The sequence below is a fragment of the Trachurus japonicus genome, chromosome 11 (assembly GCF_045865225.1).
Source record: "Trachurus japonicus isolate A0001 chromosome 11, Traja_1.0".
Taxonomy (NCBI): Eukaryota; Metazoa; Chordata; class Actinopteri; order Carangiformes; family Carangidae; genus Trachurus; species Trachurus japonicus.
Genome location: NC_140917.1, coordinates 34327638 through 34344259, shown reverse-complemented (window position 1 = coordinate 34344259; position 16622 = coordinate 34327638). Strand labels below are relative to the sequence as shown.

General features: G+C 42.9%; 1 protein-coding gene across 1 annotated transcript in view; it reads left to right on the top strand.

Moving 5' to 3' along the window:
* Positions 1-209: 209 nt before the first annotated feature.
* Positions 210-16622, top strand: part of khdrbs3 (KH domain containing, RNA binding, signal transduction associated 3) — a 129310-nt gene continuing 112897 nt past the window's right edge. The window contains exon 1 of the mRNA XM_085792344.1: positions 210-492. Within this exon, the coding sequence (XP_085648470.1) occupies positions 402-492 (91 nt within the window). The 5' untranslated portion in view covers positions 210-401. The remainder of the gene's footprint in view (positions 493-16622) is intronic.

The window sequence follows — 16622 nt, the reverse complement described above, 5'->3', positions numbered from 1 at the left end:
GAGCACTGGATACAACAGAGGGAGCTTCAAAGAGCCCGTCCACCAGAGAGAGAGAGAGAGAGCGAGGGAACCTCCGTCCCGGCTGTGATGTGTATCAGGAGCTGTGCGGGCTCAACAACACTCGGATGGGAGCTGCAGACCCAGCCCGGTCACATTTAACTGCTACGTTGTGCTGAGTTGCGTTCGTGTGTGTGTTTTCCGCGAGGACTGAGAAATGCTCTTGTAGCGCGAGCTCGAATGACATCAAACGCCCGCGGTTTCGGTCCACACTAACATTTTGGCGGTGCTCTCAACTTGGAGCCGTTTGGACGTTGAGCAAGTTTTGTTTTTTGTTTTCTTTTTTTACTTGAATTGCATTTGAGTCGTTTTTTTTTTACTCGGAGCACAAAGTCCTGGACAATATGGGGAGCGAAAAGTACTTGCCGGAGCTTATGGCAGAGAAGGACACGCTGGATCCGTCTTTTCAGCACTCCCTGCGGCTACTGGATCAAGGTAAATGTCCGTGGTTAAGCACCGATGTAAACACTTTAGGCGTGTGAACACTGTTTATATTGAGGCTCGGTGCTGGGCTGCAGGCTACACGACCACCACCAGCCCCCCCTCCCCTCCCTGCTTCAAGTTAAAAATTAGAGCTTTGTGGGTTTACTTACAATTTCCTGTTTGGTCACACTAACAAAGCCAGGTCCTTTCAGCATTGTGGCAGTTTTTGCAGAGTTGTTAGGCAGCAAAGAAACCATAGTCTGCTGCTCTCAGCCTGCTCCCTACAACTCAGGAAAAACAAAAAAAAAAACAGGTTCATGTTTACTTCAGACTCCACCTGCTCCATTAGTCATGAGGTAGGGATACAAACTTTTTTTTATCTGAGCTGCACAAACAGGGGCACACACAAATCTTTAAATAATAGAAACCTCCTGCTGGTGCTTACATGTGGTTTTCCTTTTTGCTGGCACGAACAAAAAAAAAAAAAATAATGCAAAAGGAATGTTTGTATATTTCCGCAGAAGCCTATGTGAACTGGTATCACATGTGATTATAGCTTACAGTTTATGAATGGAGGCAGCAGTGAAACCCCTAATCACTGAAGGCACTTGACATCCTCTCTTCTTTTCTCTGGCTGCATTCATCTGTATCCCAGGCAGACATGTGTAAGCTGTGGCGCAAGTGGTGGAATAATCACACTCTTATTCAAATGTACATGTGTTTCCTCCTTTGAAGAAGTGGACGTGACTGAAATGGAATTTTGAACGGCTGGAAGCTGGATCTGGAGCCGGAGCCGGAGCTGGAGCTGGAGCAGCGTCAGCCGAGCAGACGCTTTAATTAATCCGTCGCACAGCCTACTGCTTTGAAGCTGTCTGAATTTTTTTGCAAACAGTCCTTCAGACACACACAGCCCCGTGGAGCTCCTCGTGTGGGAAGTGCTCTGTTACAGCATCCAAGTGCATCCTTGAAGCACCACTCATGGGCTTTGTCTGGATTCAGGCAGGCTGTTGTCGGCTCTAACGCTAACAGACAAGGAGCATTAGTTGACTGTAAACAGTCCTGCTCCGCTGTAACTAATTTTAATGAACCTCCAGATGCAGCTCCTGCACCCAGCTGCTTTTTCTTCAGACAGCCATGTCACTTCTAGTTGCTTCTTCTCAAACTTGGGACCTGGAGGGATCCTGACAAGAAGGTGGGGGGACGGGGTCCCTTAGCAACGTGAGGCATGATTTAATTTTAGGTTTGTTTACTTTCTGGAGTTTACCAAAGTGACAAACAGAATTACTTTTCTGATTGCAAAGTCACTTTCCTGAACTTTGGGGCTTGTTTTCATTACTGGCTGATTTGCTGATTATTTTCTCATTTAAGCAGTTAACCATAAAGTGTAGAAAATGTCAGAATATAGTGAAAAAAGGTTCCCTCGCAGTTTCCTAAGGCAAGGCAAGTGTATTTGTGCAGCACATTTGAACATCAAGCTTTACATAAAACATAAACTACATCCAGACACTAAGATAAGAAAGGAATTAAAAAGACCACATTAGACGATTTAAAATAAATAAATACAAGAGTAAAGGTTACAGTGCAGAATGAAAAATTAGTAATTATTTACTTTAGCAGAAGGGAGAATTAAAAAGATTTGAATGTGAGGCCAAGGTAATGTCCTTAAATTACTTGTTTTGTCTGACAGTCCAAAGCAGAGCTTTTAAAATAAGAGAGAAACCTCAAAACATATTTAATATTTGGCATTTTTCTATAAAGCACAACTTTAAGGGTTCATTTTTAATTTGGATATTTGTCTGTTCTCAATTGATTGACCAAACGATTAATTGACTTATCATTTTACATCAGACTTGATCACATAATGAAAAAAAGCTGCGCTCTGATGATATCAGATGGAATAATATTTGTAGTAGGTTTGTGGTCAAATTAATTGGAAGCAATGGGAGTTTCTGCCATGAAAGAGTTTGGCATTCCTGCTGTGTCCTCAGATTGCCCCCATGAAAAAAAAACAAAAAACAAACAAAAAACAGGACTGTATCACGCTGCTTTAAAACTGTGGCACGTTCCACTGTGGTGTAGAGAGGAATATGTAAAAGCCATGATTCCAGCTGTAGCTCCCCTATGACTTGTCTTTACTATCGTCATGGAACCCCCGCCGTCTTCTGCTCACTCAGCTTCCTTTGTGAGTAATTGATGTAATGACCCGGTGATATCGGTTCCAGATTAGTGCGTTGTTTGAAAGAAGCGGCTGAGGTTCAAGACGTCTTCCAGCCAGCTGATTCATGTACAGAGAGGTAAATTCACTCGGTGAGGCGGATGAAGGCTTCTGTTTCACTCAGCACTTTTTTCTGTTATCTGGCTGGTTTCCTTATTCAAATCTGGGTTAGTCTCTTTTCTTTTCTAAGAACACACACACACACACACACACACACACACACACACACACACACACACACACACACACACACACACACACACACACACACACACACACACACACACCTCACTGACAGAGAGAAGACTGAGGCCTTGAATACTTAATGCCATTTGAAAGACACTTACCAGCCGCTGTCTTGACAGAGTCTCTTAATGTCCTTTGTCCACACTGCAGGTCCTTTTCTGTAGCGTTACAGCAAATATTGGCCGTTCCCCCCCAAAAAATTGAAATAAAAGTGATGGAGCGCTAACAGAATGAGGCGGGACAAGCTAACAAAGAATTCCAGACTAAATGTTTCCCTCTGGTGTTTTACATTCAAATAGTTTCACCTTGCACAAATTCCTGCCATAGCAGTTCCAGTGAAGTTAAGTTTGTGATATTTCTGGTGGCGGTGATGGTGGTGGGGGCAAAGATTGCAGTTGGACACCATTGCAAGCAGCAGAATTAATCCGTGACATTTTATGAAGTAAGCAGAACTCTGCGGTGCACAAAATTTGGCCGAAACAGTCTGCCACAACTCCAAAACTGTAAATACTGTTATCTCTCTCTCACACAACAGATGGAACACGATGCAGCTTAATAGAGCACTTCTTCTGCCATCTTGCTGATGAGTTCTGGACTTGATTATGCAATTGGCAAGGGGAGGGGGGTGGGGAACAGAGCTGGAGTTACTGGAGTTACTGCATGCAAACGGCAAATATGAGATTACTCCAGCTCTGGAGAGACTTCCATTCAGGAGAAATTAGGGGAGCATTGTGTTGGGAGCTTGGGGACGGGGCGGGCTGCTTTGATAAGTCTGGGCCATTCGCAGAGCTCTTCTCCCACAAGGACCATATCTCTGCCCCCCCCCCCCACCCCCCCCACCCTGTGACAAGCCTCATACAGTCAGCAGCAGACTCTTGGAGCTGGAGAAATATCTTAAGCCAAAGAGACAAGCAGGACCAGCAGCGAACATGCAATGAAAAACCGTCAGCAGCATACTAATGAGTGGCTTGTAGGTACGGAAACACCTCGGGTGACTTCAGGCGCGTGTTATTTTCATGAAACCAGTGCAGCCGTACAGTAGGTGGAGGCAGCAGGTAACGCGTATGTCATTTGTCTTCAGCTGTATTGTATTTACATATAGCTTGGGAGCTTGTACGTGATCATAGAAACAGGAAAGTCACACCTTTTGGGTCGTCACTTTAAATTCATGTTTAAAATTACAAATCAAATGGTGGAAAAATAAAAAATATAGAATAAATGGCCCATATTCAATCTGGCCCATTGCCTGCTCTGTTGCCCTCAGAGAAAAAGGGATTCAATTAGATTTCAAAGAGGTCCAGTTAGACCAAGTTTCCTCAAGCAAAGGTCTGTAATTCTAGTGTTTCAATGAAAATAGCATTCAAACTCACTACTGCACTAATGAGAGAAATTTAAAGTAGTGTTTTATTTTACTAAATGGAAGAAGTGTAATTTAACTGAAAGATCAGTCTCAGCCAATCGTAATATATTACAACAACCTCAACATATACGTATATGCACAGCTGTTACACCTCCTTTCTTTCCCTCTCTTATCCCACTTTTCTCGCAGTCTGTTGATGTACTTGGCTGACTCCAGTCAGTGATTGGCTGAGTAGTGTCTCATGACCAGTGCTGTCAAAGGCTAAAGGGTGGGGGGGGGGGGGTGATGAAGTCTGACTGGCCTGTTGTTCTCTTTGCCAATGCAAAAAGGAGAAATGTATTTCAAAGATAATTTCATCCAGCACACAGATACATGGTGGATAAAGTCAGACTATCTGCTGAAGGAACAATAGTAAATCCACTAGTGTGTGAAGCTACGTGGCTTGTGTTTAAATCCATGTGTAAACATTTTGTGTTTATCTAAAAGTCACTGAAACTTTAGTTTTATGAAAATATAGTAAGTCAGCTTTGTTTAGAGTCCTGAGTTAAGATGTTTTATCGTTTAAAAATTCTAAAATGCATCCAAGTTTACAAACTAATCAAAAATGTAGGCAGTGCCCTAGAACAGTGTGTTTGTTCAATGGAGATTAAGGTCCTAAAATCCAACATAATGCATAATTTCAAATTCTATAAAAGTGAGGGAAACATCACTGATTATTTACCTAAATGCCTGCACATTACTTCAAATGTATTAATGTATTAGACCTTAAAACTGCAGTAATCAGGCCCCAAATGTATATAAATGTTTAGATTCCAATAGGCTAATGGGCTGTGTGATGACAGATGTGGTCCAGCATCTGAACCACCCAGGAGAATAAATATCTCAAAACATTCTGAGGTGCACGCAATGAAAACTCAACAAACATCCATTCCCACAGGGAAGCAGAGAGACAGCGATACATCAAATGGAAACTATGGGGCAGCTATCAACGTCGCTGCTCCTCGTTTGACAGCGATGCTTTTTAAAATGCTTTTTTTTTTTTTTTGGTCTGTGGAGAGATGGTGCACACATGCTGTGCTGACTTCCTGTACTGGTGCATCTACATATGAGGAGTGCAACCTCACTGATTGAATTCTCTCTCTCAGCTAATTGAATTGAATTGTTTGGGCTCCGGATTGTGAAGTATTCGGCTGTATGATAAAATAGCAAGAGAATCAATTAGATTCAGGTTTATTCTTTGCTTGATATTCCAGTTTTGTATTTAATATTACCGCTCTGTATCACAAAAAAAAACAAAACAGCATATCTATTATTATGATAATTTGATTACCATAGCTGTTAAGACTTTTATCATTTAAATGGAACTCAAGATGCTTTAAAGTGTAATGAATTGTGTGGCTCTCCAAGACAGATTGTTGTAAACAATACCAAATTAAAAATGTAAAGCATCTCCATGCACCAAATACATTCTGTTTGTTGACTGTGTGAATGCAAAGCAGCACCCCCCCCCCCCATCTGAATCTTTCAGGACCTCTGGCCCAGTTTGGACGTGGTAAAACCTCAGCGCTGCACATAAGCCCCACATCTAGTGCTTTTTAATTGGCTGTTCCGCAGCAGGAGTCTAACACAATGTTTGCATTGTATGAGGAAGCTCAGCCAGCTCACCTGCTAAGAAAAACAACAGAGGAGCTCATAGTATCTGTACAGAGGAGCAGGTAAGGGGGGAACTATCCTTATTTCAGATGTGATGCCCCATTGTTAATTCATACATTTCCATCTCATAAACAGAACAGAGCGGTATTTTTAGACGTGCTTGAGTTTTGCCCCAAGTGATAGCAGTTCCTGGGTTAGAATGCCCAGAAGTGAACAAAAATAAGCTTTGGCACAGGATCAAAGGCAGAGATATCGTTTTGTTGGGGAAACAGTGTTTGATGGTGATAATGATCTGTGGATCGGCGGCCGGCCGACACACTGAGCCACACGGAGAGGCGGAGGCGCGGCCACAGCGGTGGACCTGGCCGAGAGCTGACCGGTGATTTGACCCGCAGATGTAGTGAACTTGCAAGTGAACTGTAAGAGGGCAGACGGGGGAGCTCCAGAAAAGCCCGCTTTGCATTCAGACAAGGCAGCGGAGGGCTGCTGAGCGCCAGTGTGGTGAAGAGGTGTTTGCAGAGTCTCTGTCTCTGCTCTCGCTGCAGCTCCCACCGGATTCCAAGGGTGAAATGTCGGCCAGAGCCAACACAGGCCGACTCCGGCTGGAACGCCCCAACGGCAACTCCTTTACAGATGCGACGAGTCTCAAGGCGGCATTATTGATTTCGCCGCTAATGAGGAATGCATGTTCTCGCTCAATATGGAAGTAATAATGAGCCGATGATGCCGTTCTCTGGCCGTACCCTCATGCAGATACATCACTGGATGCTTAACGGCAGTTAAAATGTCAAACCTGGAATATAAACATGAGTCATCCGTGTTGTTCCGCATGTAAATAAACAAACATGGTAATTATCAATAAGGATTAAGCAAATACTGTATATCATAACAGTGCCGGAGGGAGTCCATGTACTGCCAGCACACTAAGCTTGGATGAGGACCACTGAACCGATCTAACAACTGGACAGCAGCAGGGGAGAAAAAAAGTAGTTCAACTAAAATGAACAATGACAACATACATGGAGGTGCACTAATCCAGATTGGTGTCTTTTAGCTATGTTAAATCTAATAGGAGCTGTTTTCATTGACATCATATTGACAAACCCACTTTACAGTAGTTGCATCTCCAATAGCAGACAGGCAAACATAGCAGCTAGCTAGATAAAAATCAGTAAAGCAACTAAGCAGCTAGCAAAGAACAGACTGAAAAAGGATCTCTTCCCTGAAGTGGCAAAAAAGTTTGAACTTGTGTTTCAGTCGTGCAATGAACAATGAATGGAGATATTATCAAAACTGCAATATGGCCAAGCGCCAATACCCTGATCGATCATATTCCAAATTCATACACAGTCATCAGATGTAAAACATAAATCAACAAACCAACAAATCACATATATTAGCCCATTTTCTTTGAAAATATAAGGCACAAATCACTTTATCTACCAATATAATTCCTGTTAGCTGATTGTTCAGCCCAATATGGTACATATTTATTTCTGTGTTTAGACTTGGCAGAACCTTTTCACGTACGGCAAACTTCCAGATAGTAAAAGTTGGCATGAAAAAGCAGGTCTAATTCTTCCTCGGTTTGATGTTTTGACAGGATATTTACATTCATTTAGAAATCAGAAACATTCATTTAGAAAATATTATGTAAGTAAAGTATCACTTTATTAGGAAACAAGACATTAAACAGCAATGGAATGAGAAGTCGACTGTATTTTGTTAAACAAAAAGGAAAGACAGTGGAAATATATAAGCACAGTGACAGACATTATAAAAGAGTTTATTTTTGAAATTGTCATCTCAATTCACAAAGAGTCCATTTGAATATTGTTATTTAATAAAATGTCTCTCTTCCTTGCCCAGAAACCAGCACTTTTTAATTGCATTAGCTCCTCTCTAGCTGTTGGTCCATTGGCCTTTTCTTGTGGCTCCATCCTCACAATCCCATCATCATATTGCACATATTCAGCCTCCACCTGGAGCAGAACTTTGCCTTAGGCTCAGCTTGTGGATTTAATGTCGAGTCTGTTGAATTTCCATGTGGAACATGCTGCTCCGGTATAAATGCTGCATTCATATTTCAAATGCCATAAAGATGTGCACTTTTTTTCCTCTCCACCTGCGTGCACACATCGCTGAGGGCTTGCCTTGAGCTCTTTGCTAAGACGGCTATCGAAAGGGAGACTATAGCGGCCAGCCGGGGTGTCTTCAATAATGCAGACTGGACTTGTTAGGCTGGAGTTATGCTGAAAGCTGATATTCCACGTCTCTGGTAAGGAGATCGTTTAGAGGTGTGTGTCGGTAGGTCTAGGTATGGCTAAGTGTAGTTTTACATCTTTTGAGACTGGTGCAAATATAACAACATTACAACAAGGAAAGCTCAAGTTGTCAAACATTGGTTGTGGTCTATAACCAAGGCAGCCACAAGAAGATAAAAATTATACGCAGACTTTTTGTACTTGATATTTTTCTTGACTTGCTGCCAAAACCTTAGTGTTCACCTTGACCAGGCAGGATAGATCTTTAATCGGAGGACAGAGAGGGAAGAGCTCATACCCTCACCTCCAGTGATATAACCTCTGCTTTATCCGCCCCTGCATCACTTCTGGATCCATTAAACATCATTTTATTGGATGATAATGTGCTGCCCGAGACAGGACACAGACAGACCGGGATTACACTGGATTAGTTTTTGAAAAGCAGAAGAAACCACCAGACTGTATCAATCTGTTTACTGTGCCTGAGGCTGAGAGACAAAGGGAGATGGGAGAAGAGGAGAAGAAAGAGAGGTATGGGAGTTGGGCTGGAGAGAAAGTGAGAGTCTCCTTCCCCCTGGGAAAGGTTATTTGTAAAGGGATTGTACCAAAGTCAGTTACAAAAGGGAAAATGCAATCGAGGGGGAGTGGAGGGGTGGTGGGGGCAAAAGTGGAGCAGTAGGATTGAGTGGCGTTTTAGGATTGAAAACAAAAGAGGTTATGAGACAGACCTTGACCACAGACAGGTGCTGGTGATGAAGGGAACAAAGTATGGAAGTCTTTAAAGGGACAACGAGGAGTTTTGGACAGTGAAGTGTTTTCAAACTACATTTCCCATGAGCCTCCGCGCGCATGTTGAAATTCTTGGAATGGCGCAAGACAGACAAAAGCGCAAACATTTGCCAAGAATGTTAAAGATTGGAAGACGATCAGATACCACCGTAGTTCGGACCATAAACGATGATTTGGTGGCGTTATTCCCATGACCCGCTGGGCATCGTCTGGGAAACCAAAAGTAGGAAATGCTGGGCGAGCCGACCACTAATAATAATATCAAAATAACTATAAAGACAAAACAATATATTCATCTAAATGGACCCATTAACCCATTAAGTGTGGGTAACGTAGATTCATCCACATTAAAGCCTTGGTACGGAGCTTTTAACTGGATACGCAAAAGTCTCTGGTTTCTGCTGATGTGTCTCTGTTACCTGCAAATGAGCCCATCAGTGTGAAGATACGCTATTTCTAAGTAGTCTAATTCTATACCTTGGAAGGCATGGTCGGGTCGGACCACTGACGAAACAATACGAATAGATACATTACTACGCACGCTGCAGATAGCTGCTAAAAAAAACAAAAAAACTTTCAAAGCAAGTCCCGTCTTCTTTCCGACGTTTCCAAAACAAATTTACACGCGCCGGCCAGACAAACGTCTTCATGACAGTGGGAAATGCAGTCTTCATTCCGGCAAAACACCACCTCTTTCGTCCACAGGGGCCGCCAAAATCAACACTAAATGAAAAGGCTGTACAGGGGCTTTAATATGAGACTCTTTTATAACCCCCCCCCCCAAAAAAAAAAACCAACTCCTCGGGGTTTCTTTAGAGCAGATGTAGAATCTCCCAGCTGCTGTTGAGCTCAGTATTTAAACCACAGTATCACCCTGTCTGACTTTGACACATCTACAGTAGGTGTGTAGTGTTTACTGTACTGTACCTGTATGTACAGTATGTAGTGAATATACCGACGCTGGGCTGAGTGACACATCACAGTCATTACTGCCATGTTGAAAGAAAAGTGTGATTTCCCCCCCTGTCACAGGAAGAGGAGGGGTGTAAACTCATTACTTATTCAGATTTGACACTATGCAAGCTTCTCGGAACACGCCCTGCGGTTTCACACTACCTAACATCTTTTTTTCTTTTTTTTTCATGATTATCTGTTTGAAATTCGGTGGCGACTGACGAGTAATTCCAGCTCGGTTCCTTATTCCCTTCACTTAACTGCATCATTACAGTTGATATATGACTTTGGAGCTTGTTTTTTTTTTTTTTTTTTTAACTTGAAGGGGTCCTCTCCGTGGCCCCTGCTTTGATCTCCCTGTGACAGCCAATGCTTCCCTTTCCCTCTTCTTTATTTATGTGGTTTTGTGTGGTTGGCACCTCTATAGAGAGGATTGCACTGGATTAGCTTCTCTGCCTTCCAAACTGATCCGATCCATTTTGTGTAATCCAACTCAATTTAATTATGTTTATCGTTCCACCTCGCTGGTGCCGAGGAGCAGCAGCACACCTCTGCTGAGATAAGCCCGGGGACCTTGTGCCTTTTTGCTGGCAGAGTGTCTGCCTAAGCCTGTTGCTTTATAAACAGATGGTGTAAGTCACCTACACTCTCAGTAAATACTGTGTTAGGTACAATATTATGTTTCAGAGCGCCCCTCAAACATCACTGTGAGATGGGAAGAAAAAAACATCCAAGGTTGGAGATCATAACCTCAATTTTTTTTTCCTATGTTGTTGTCATGGGAATTTGTACAGTTTAGAGGGCTCTTCATCCCTCGCCCGCTTCCCGATGTTTGGAGAATTAATGTGCCCACTCTGTATACAGTCCTCTTTATTACTTGCGTGTCTAGTCCTTGGCATTAGATACCAAAGGCCCACAATAACAGCCTAAAAATAGGTTTTCAAGCCAGTAGGCTCACGTTCAAACCCTGACATTGTATTTTGTCTGAATGTTGCAATTGTGCAGCAAAACTGATTAAATGTATAGATGCAGCTTAGATGCATTCATAAATAGCTTCAACTCTTATGTAATACGCAATTAAATTAGACAAATCTTAAATGATTCCTTTTTTTTTCTGAGAGTAATGATCTGTAATGAATTTGTAAATGGGCAAGAATGGCCTCAGTCTAAGACCTGGTGTCAGAGTCAACTCCACTGAGCAGCGGAGTCGTGAGAATGAAAGGGAAGAATAGATGGTGCTCCTGCTCTGTCGTCTGCAGCACCTCAGTCAAAAAGTCTGCTCTAATACCCTGAGACTAATCTATCATTTCAGACCTGTTCTGAGTATTTATTTATTTTATTTTTCATTCAGTATGTCAATAGGTGAGTGAGGTCGAGCGGTGTATGGTGCACGCTTAACTAAAGGAACATTGTTAGATCACGACACACAGGGAATAAGAGAACAGAAAATTCACATATTTTATGCAGTGTAGAATGTATATTTTCAATCCCATTAAAAAAGTACAAGTGAAAAAGCATCACATTACACATCTTTGTCACCGTACATAGAGCGACCTCAGGAAATATTCAGCTTCACCTTTTTCTCACTTTAATGTCTTGTTGATTTAATTTTAAATAGGTAACAGTGTGCTGCGTGACTTCAGTCTCCATTCAGGAAGCCATAATGAGAATGTAAAAACATGCTTTTAGAATCTGTTATTTAAAAATAAGGATTCAGAGCCTTTGCTGCGGTCAGCTTCCTGTTTGCTTTAAATGAGATATGTCTAGAACTTTACCGCAGTCCAGCTGTGCCAAAATGAATTGATTGGACACAGTGTAGAAACGCACTCACCTGTGTATAGAAGGCCCCACAATTCATACTGCACGCCACGGACAGAAAAGCGAGCCATGAAGTCCGAGGAACTCTCTGTAGACCTCCGTGATAAAACTGTGTAACGAGGCATAGATCGGGGGCGAGGGTATAAAACCATTTCTACAGCTTTGACTGTTCCCAGGAGCGCGGCGGCCTCAGTAATTGTGAATGGAAGAAGTGTGTAACCATCACGAGTCGGCTATCTGGCCTCGCTGCGTAAAAAAGCGAGGTAGAAAGACCTTGATGGGAGTCACTCAGGCCGAGTTTCAGAAGCGATAGGAGAACCTGCCGGAAGGACGGCCATCACGGCAACACTCCAGCAATCAGGCCGTCACGGTAGACTGAGGAGACAGAAGACACTTTGACTAGAAAGCATATGACAGTCCGCTCAGAGTTTGCCAAACAACATTTAAAGGACGTTGAGAGCACGTAGAGCTAGAACTACTGCCTCCAACACTGTACACCAGTGGCATAGATGTCGGAACTAGGGGTGCGGGGGGTGCGGCCGCACCCCCTCCCATCCGCCCCTCCCGCACTCCACCAGCCTCCCTATATCCACAGAATTAGCTTTAAAAAAATAATAATAATAAAATCTGAAAAAAACTGAATTTGTCTGACTTACACTTATCTCATATAACGCAGATCTATGCTTTTGATGTGATATGCAGCCTGCCTGGCTCCATACAGCAGCCTGGCATCTGGCGTATGGAGTCAGGCTGCTGTAGCGCTCCACTCCCTCCATTTCAGTCGAAAACGCTGTAGTACATACTCCAGGCCTGTGTGGAGCGTGTGTGGTGCTGTAGCGCTGCCACACAGAAACATCAACAACAGAGAAGAAGACAGAAAGCTTCCCCGCAGTATTCAAACTCCAGACATTAGAAGTGGATAAAATGTTGACTGGGAGTCGTGTCAGTGCAAATATGACGGTCGATAATGATTTAACGGGCGAGATTCAGCTGCAGTGTCCGAGGGACCGAGTTAGTTAGACGCTAAGTTACGTCCATAGAGTGAAGCTGTAGGCTACACAGCGGTGTGTCTCGGTACAGGTAGAGCGGTGGGGATATGACATCATCGTTTCAGAAAAGATCCGTTTTGGGTGTTTTCGGACCACAAATGTGCAATGCTTCATAAAAGAAAAGTCCAGGTGCTTCAGCTGGCCTTTGAGAGAGACTGGACCCGGAAATGTCCAACCCAGTGGAAAGACGCTGTTCTTTAATGGCCACACTCGCTGCATACAACTCTTCTAAAGGTAACGCTAAGCCTCATTTAATGCATTTTGCCCGCCGTGGCATTGTTTATATCGTTTAGGCTATATCTTAAAGCTGAGTGTGGTTTTTTCCTGTCAGAATGTATGCTGCATCTGGCTGTGTGGTCTAGTAGCTTCAGTTGTTTCAGTGATGCGCAATGGCTGCGTGCGTGCGTGCGTAAAAGAGAGATGGCACACTGTGTGTGCGTGTATGTGTGTGAGTGAACGAGGGAGCGGGGGGAGGGGGGGGGGGGATTTTCAGACAACGTCCGACTCTCCTAACACAAATCCCGCACCCCCTCTCAGAAAATAGTTCCGACGTCCATGACCAGTGGTCCCCAACCACCGGGCCGCGGACCGGTACCGGTCCGTGGATCATTTGGTACCGGGCCGCAGAAAGATGAAATGAAAATGAAAAAAAAAAAAAAAAAATTGTTTGTTTCGTCTATTTCACACTTCCGGTCGTTTTATTTTGAAAATGTTGCCACTTCCGTTTGTGCATCTTCCCAGTGCTGCGCAATTGACAGGCAATTGACAGGCAGGCACAAACGTAAAAGAGTGAACAACACACGTCGCCGGGCCGGGAAAAACTCAATAATGAGACGACAGAAGACCCAACGCCTAGCAACAAGAAGAAAGCTGTTCTAAAAGAAAAAGCACGAGTCCCCCCCCGGCCGCGGTAAAATTTTCCACCGGTGACCGGTCCGCGGAGATAAAAAGGTTGGGGACCGCTGCTGTACACCACAAGTTTCAACTAACATCCCTGTTTATCCAGAATCTCACCGTTACAATGTTGCATTGACCTTGACCTTTGACTAGGGTTGTCAAAATAATCAATACTCGATACTTATTGATACTTAAAAATTGATGTTGAGCTTGGTACCCGCCACTCCTTAATTATCGTCGCCTCTCCTTCATAATGAGGTCAAAGCAGATGCACAATAATAATCTACCAGGTACCGTTCCTTTGTAAACTTACAATATACGTACTGTGGCGACCAACGCTGCACGTTTAATTATCCGACGTTTCATCAAAGAGTTTTCTTATTGCTCGGGTGTGTGTGGGTGTGTGGATGGGTGAGTGGGTGTGTGTGTGCCGCCACATCTTTAAAAAATTCTAGAGGGAACATAAACATAACAATACAATGTGAACATAGTACAAAAAAGACATGAACATACATGAACAAAGAAACAAAAATAGTTTTAGCTTATCTGTGGTAGTGAAAATGAAATTCCTTAACAAATGAAATACCAACCAGCAATGACCTTTAAGAATTTGATTTTGTTACTTTTGGAAAATGGTATCAAGTATTGAGTATTTTCCTGGGTATCGGTATCGAGTTTGAAATTCGGGTATCATGACAACTCTACCTTTGACCCACAAAATCTGATCAGGTCATCTTTACATCTCTGTGGACATTTGCGCCAGATTTGGCGGGATTCCCTTGAGGAGTCGATCACACAGCAAAAAGGTTACTGTGACCTTCACCTTCTGAGCATCACAATCTAATTAGTTTGTTCCCAAGTCTGAGTGGATATGTGGGCCATGTTTGGAGAAATTCCTTCAAGGCTTTTCTTGAAGATATCACTTTCCCAAGAATGGATAGACAGACAGACAGACAACCCTCAACATAATGCCTCTGGCCCTGACTCTAGCTGCTGCCGACGCAGAAAAAAGATTCTTTTGTCTGATGGGGGAAAAAAATCTCACAACAACTTCTCATCATCTGGTTTATGCTGTACCTCTAACATCAACTGTGGTGGCAGCATGGTGCTGTGGGGGGGGGGGTCTCAGTAGCAGTAACAGGGAGAGTTATGGAGAAGATGAATACTGCCAGATACACAGAGTCTGCTCCTGATGGGTAGAGAGACCCGAGGGTGGCAGTTAAAAGATGTTTCCCATCAGCCAGGAAGAATGGGATAAACTGTGATTGTAGAGATGTAGGAGATTCTGAGCCGTAAGAGCTGCCAAGCTGCACTGCTTCTACTGTGAGGACTGGATCGAGGGTTTGAATCCTTTTTTGGTAAATGAGAGATTTTTCAGGTTTTGTCATTTGGGGTTTTTGGTACAAAAAGGAGCTATTTCATCCATTTCAAATAAAATACAACACAATACAAGCGCAATAAGTGAAGGCCTCTACTGCCTGAAGACGTAAATGCAAACTGTCATTTTGACATAATGGAAAGAAACAATGTTTCTAAAAGTCATCATTCTTTCATAAGTAACCATTAACAGCATTAATCTTCTTTGGTGCGTTTAAGTATTAAATATCCTGCTCACCTTTTGAAAACATAAAAAAACAGAGAGAGAAGCACAGGCTTTGGTGGCGGTGGACATGAATGTTTAATGAGCGAGGGCGGTGGGATATCAGTAAATGAAAGTTAAGTGCATTTTCTGGGTTTTTGGAGCAGGAGAAGTTATCCTGTAATGTACTGAGAGAGGAGGAGAGATGGATGCTCATTTACCACCAGCGCCAGGAGACCTTTCCTCCGCGTCCTGCTGGGCTGCTTGCTCCGCTGTGTCTCCCGTCTCTATTTTAAGAGTCTGATATTAAAGCCTAATTGTGTTCAGAGTTTTAGGGACATCTCCCTCTGTTTCTTGTTCCCCTTTCTTTTCTTTTTTTTTCATCCTCTCCTATGGCATGCCAACAAAAACCTTTAAAAATAGAACCCAATGCTAAGCACGGTTCGCGAGATGCGCGCTTCTAGGTCGGCTACTTTTATTGAACAAGCTCACCCCTTCATTTGCATTAATACGACACAGGGACCAGATGTGGGATGTATACATTTGTTTTTGTGTGTGCGTGTGTCAGGCTGTTACCGTGTCACTACTGTTTTTTCAATTGGCTGTAAAACATTCATTAAGTCTTATAGGCAAACCATAAACAAGGGGTCATACCAGGATATACAAGGCTCGTAACAAGCCCAGTTATCCACTCTCTCCTCGGTAATAAAACCATACTGCTGCTGCTGTCTGTTTGACACTCCAGCCGATGGCTCGCATGCGCTCCCGTTCACCTCTTGTTAAAGTTGGACTCCAGATTTGCCCAATAAGAGGCTTGTTATAGTTTGACCTGGAAGTGTGACTCTTGTCTGTCTGTCTGCTTGTTAAATCTCTTGTCTCTCACAAACCATCATTAGTTCGACTGCAGGAAATGTTTAGGGATTGTTTTTTTTTTGTTTTTATTCTTTAGTTTTTTTGTATATCGTCGACAAAACAATGGCCTCACAGCAATTGTGTAAGCAGTGCACAGCTCTTACAAAAGAAACGGATTGTGGGGTTTTAATGATGCAGACCTTTATTTGAAAGGCACAGCTGCTCTGCAAGCAAGAACACACTCTCTGTGCAGAACCGCAGAGATGGAGTTTGTTGCTATTTATATGTTGCTAAATACAGATTTTATTTAAATATAGTGACTGAATAAAAAATATATATATATTTAAGGGCATAGATTTATTCCAAAATGAATTATGCAGGACTTTCCAAGAAATGATGTCAGTATTTACCAAAACTGAATGAGGTTGCTTCTTTATTTGAATCCATTAAATAACTTTTAATTCCA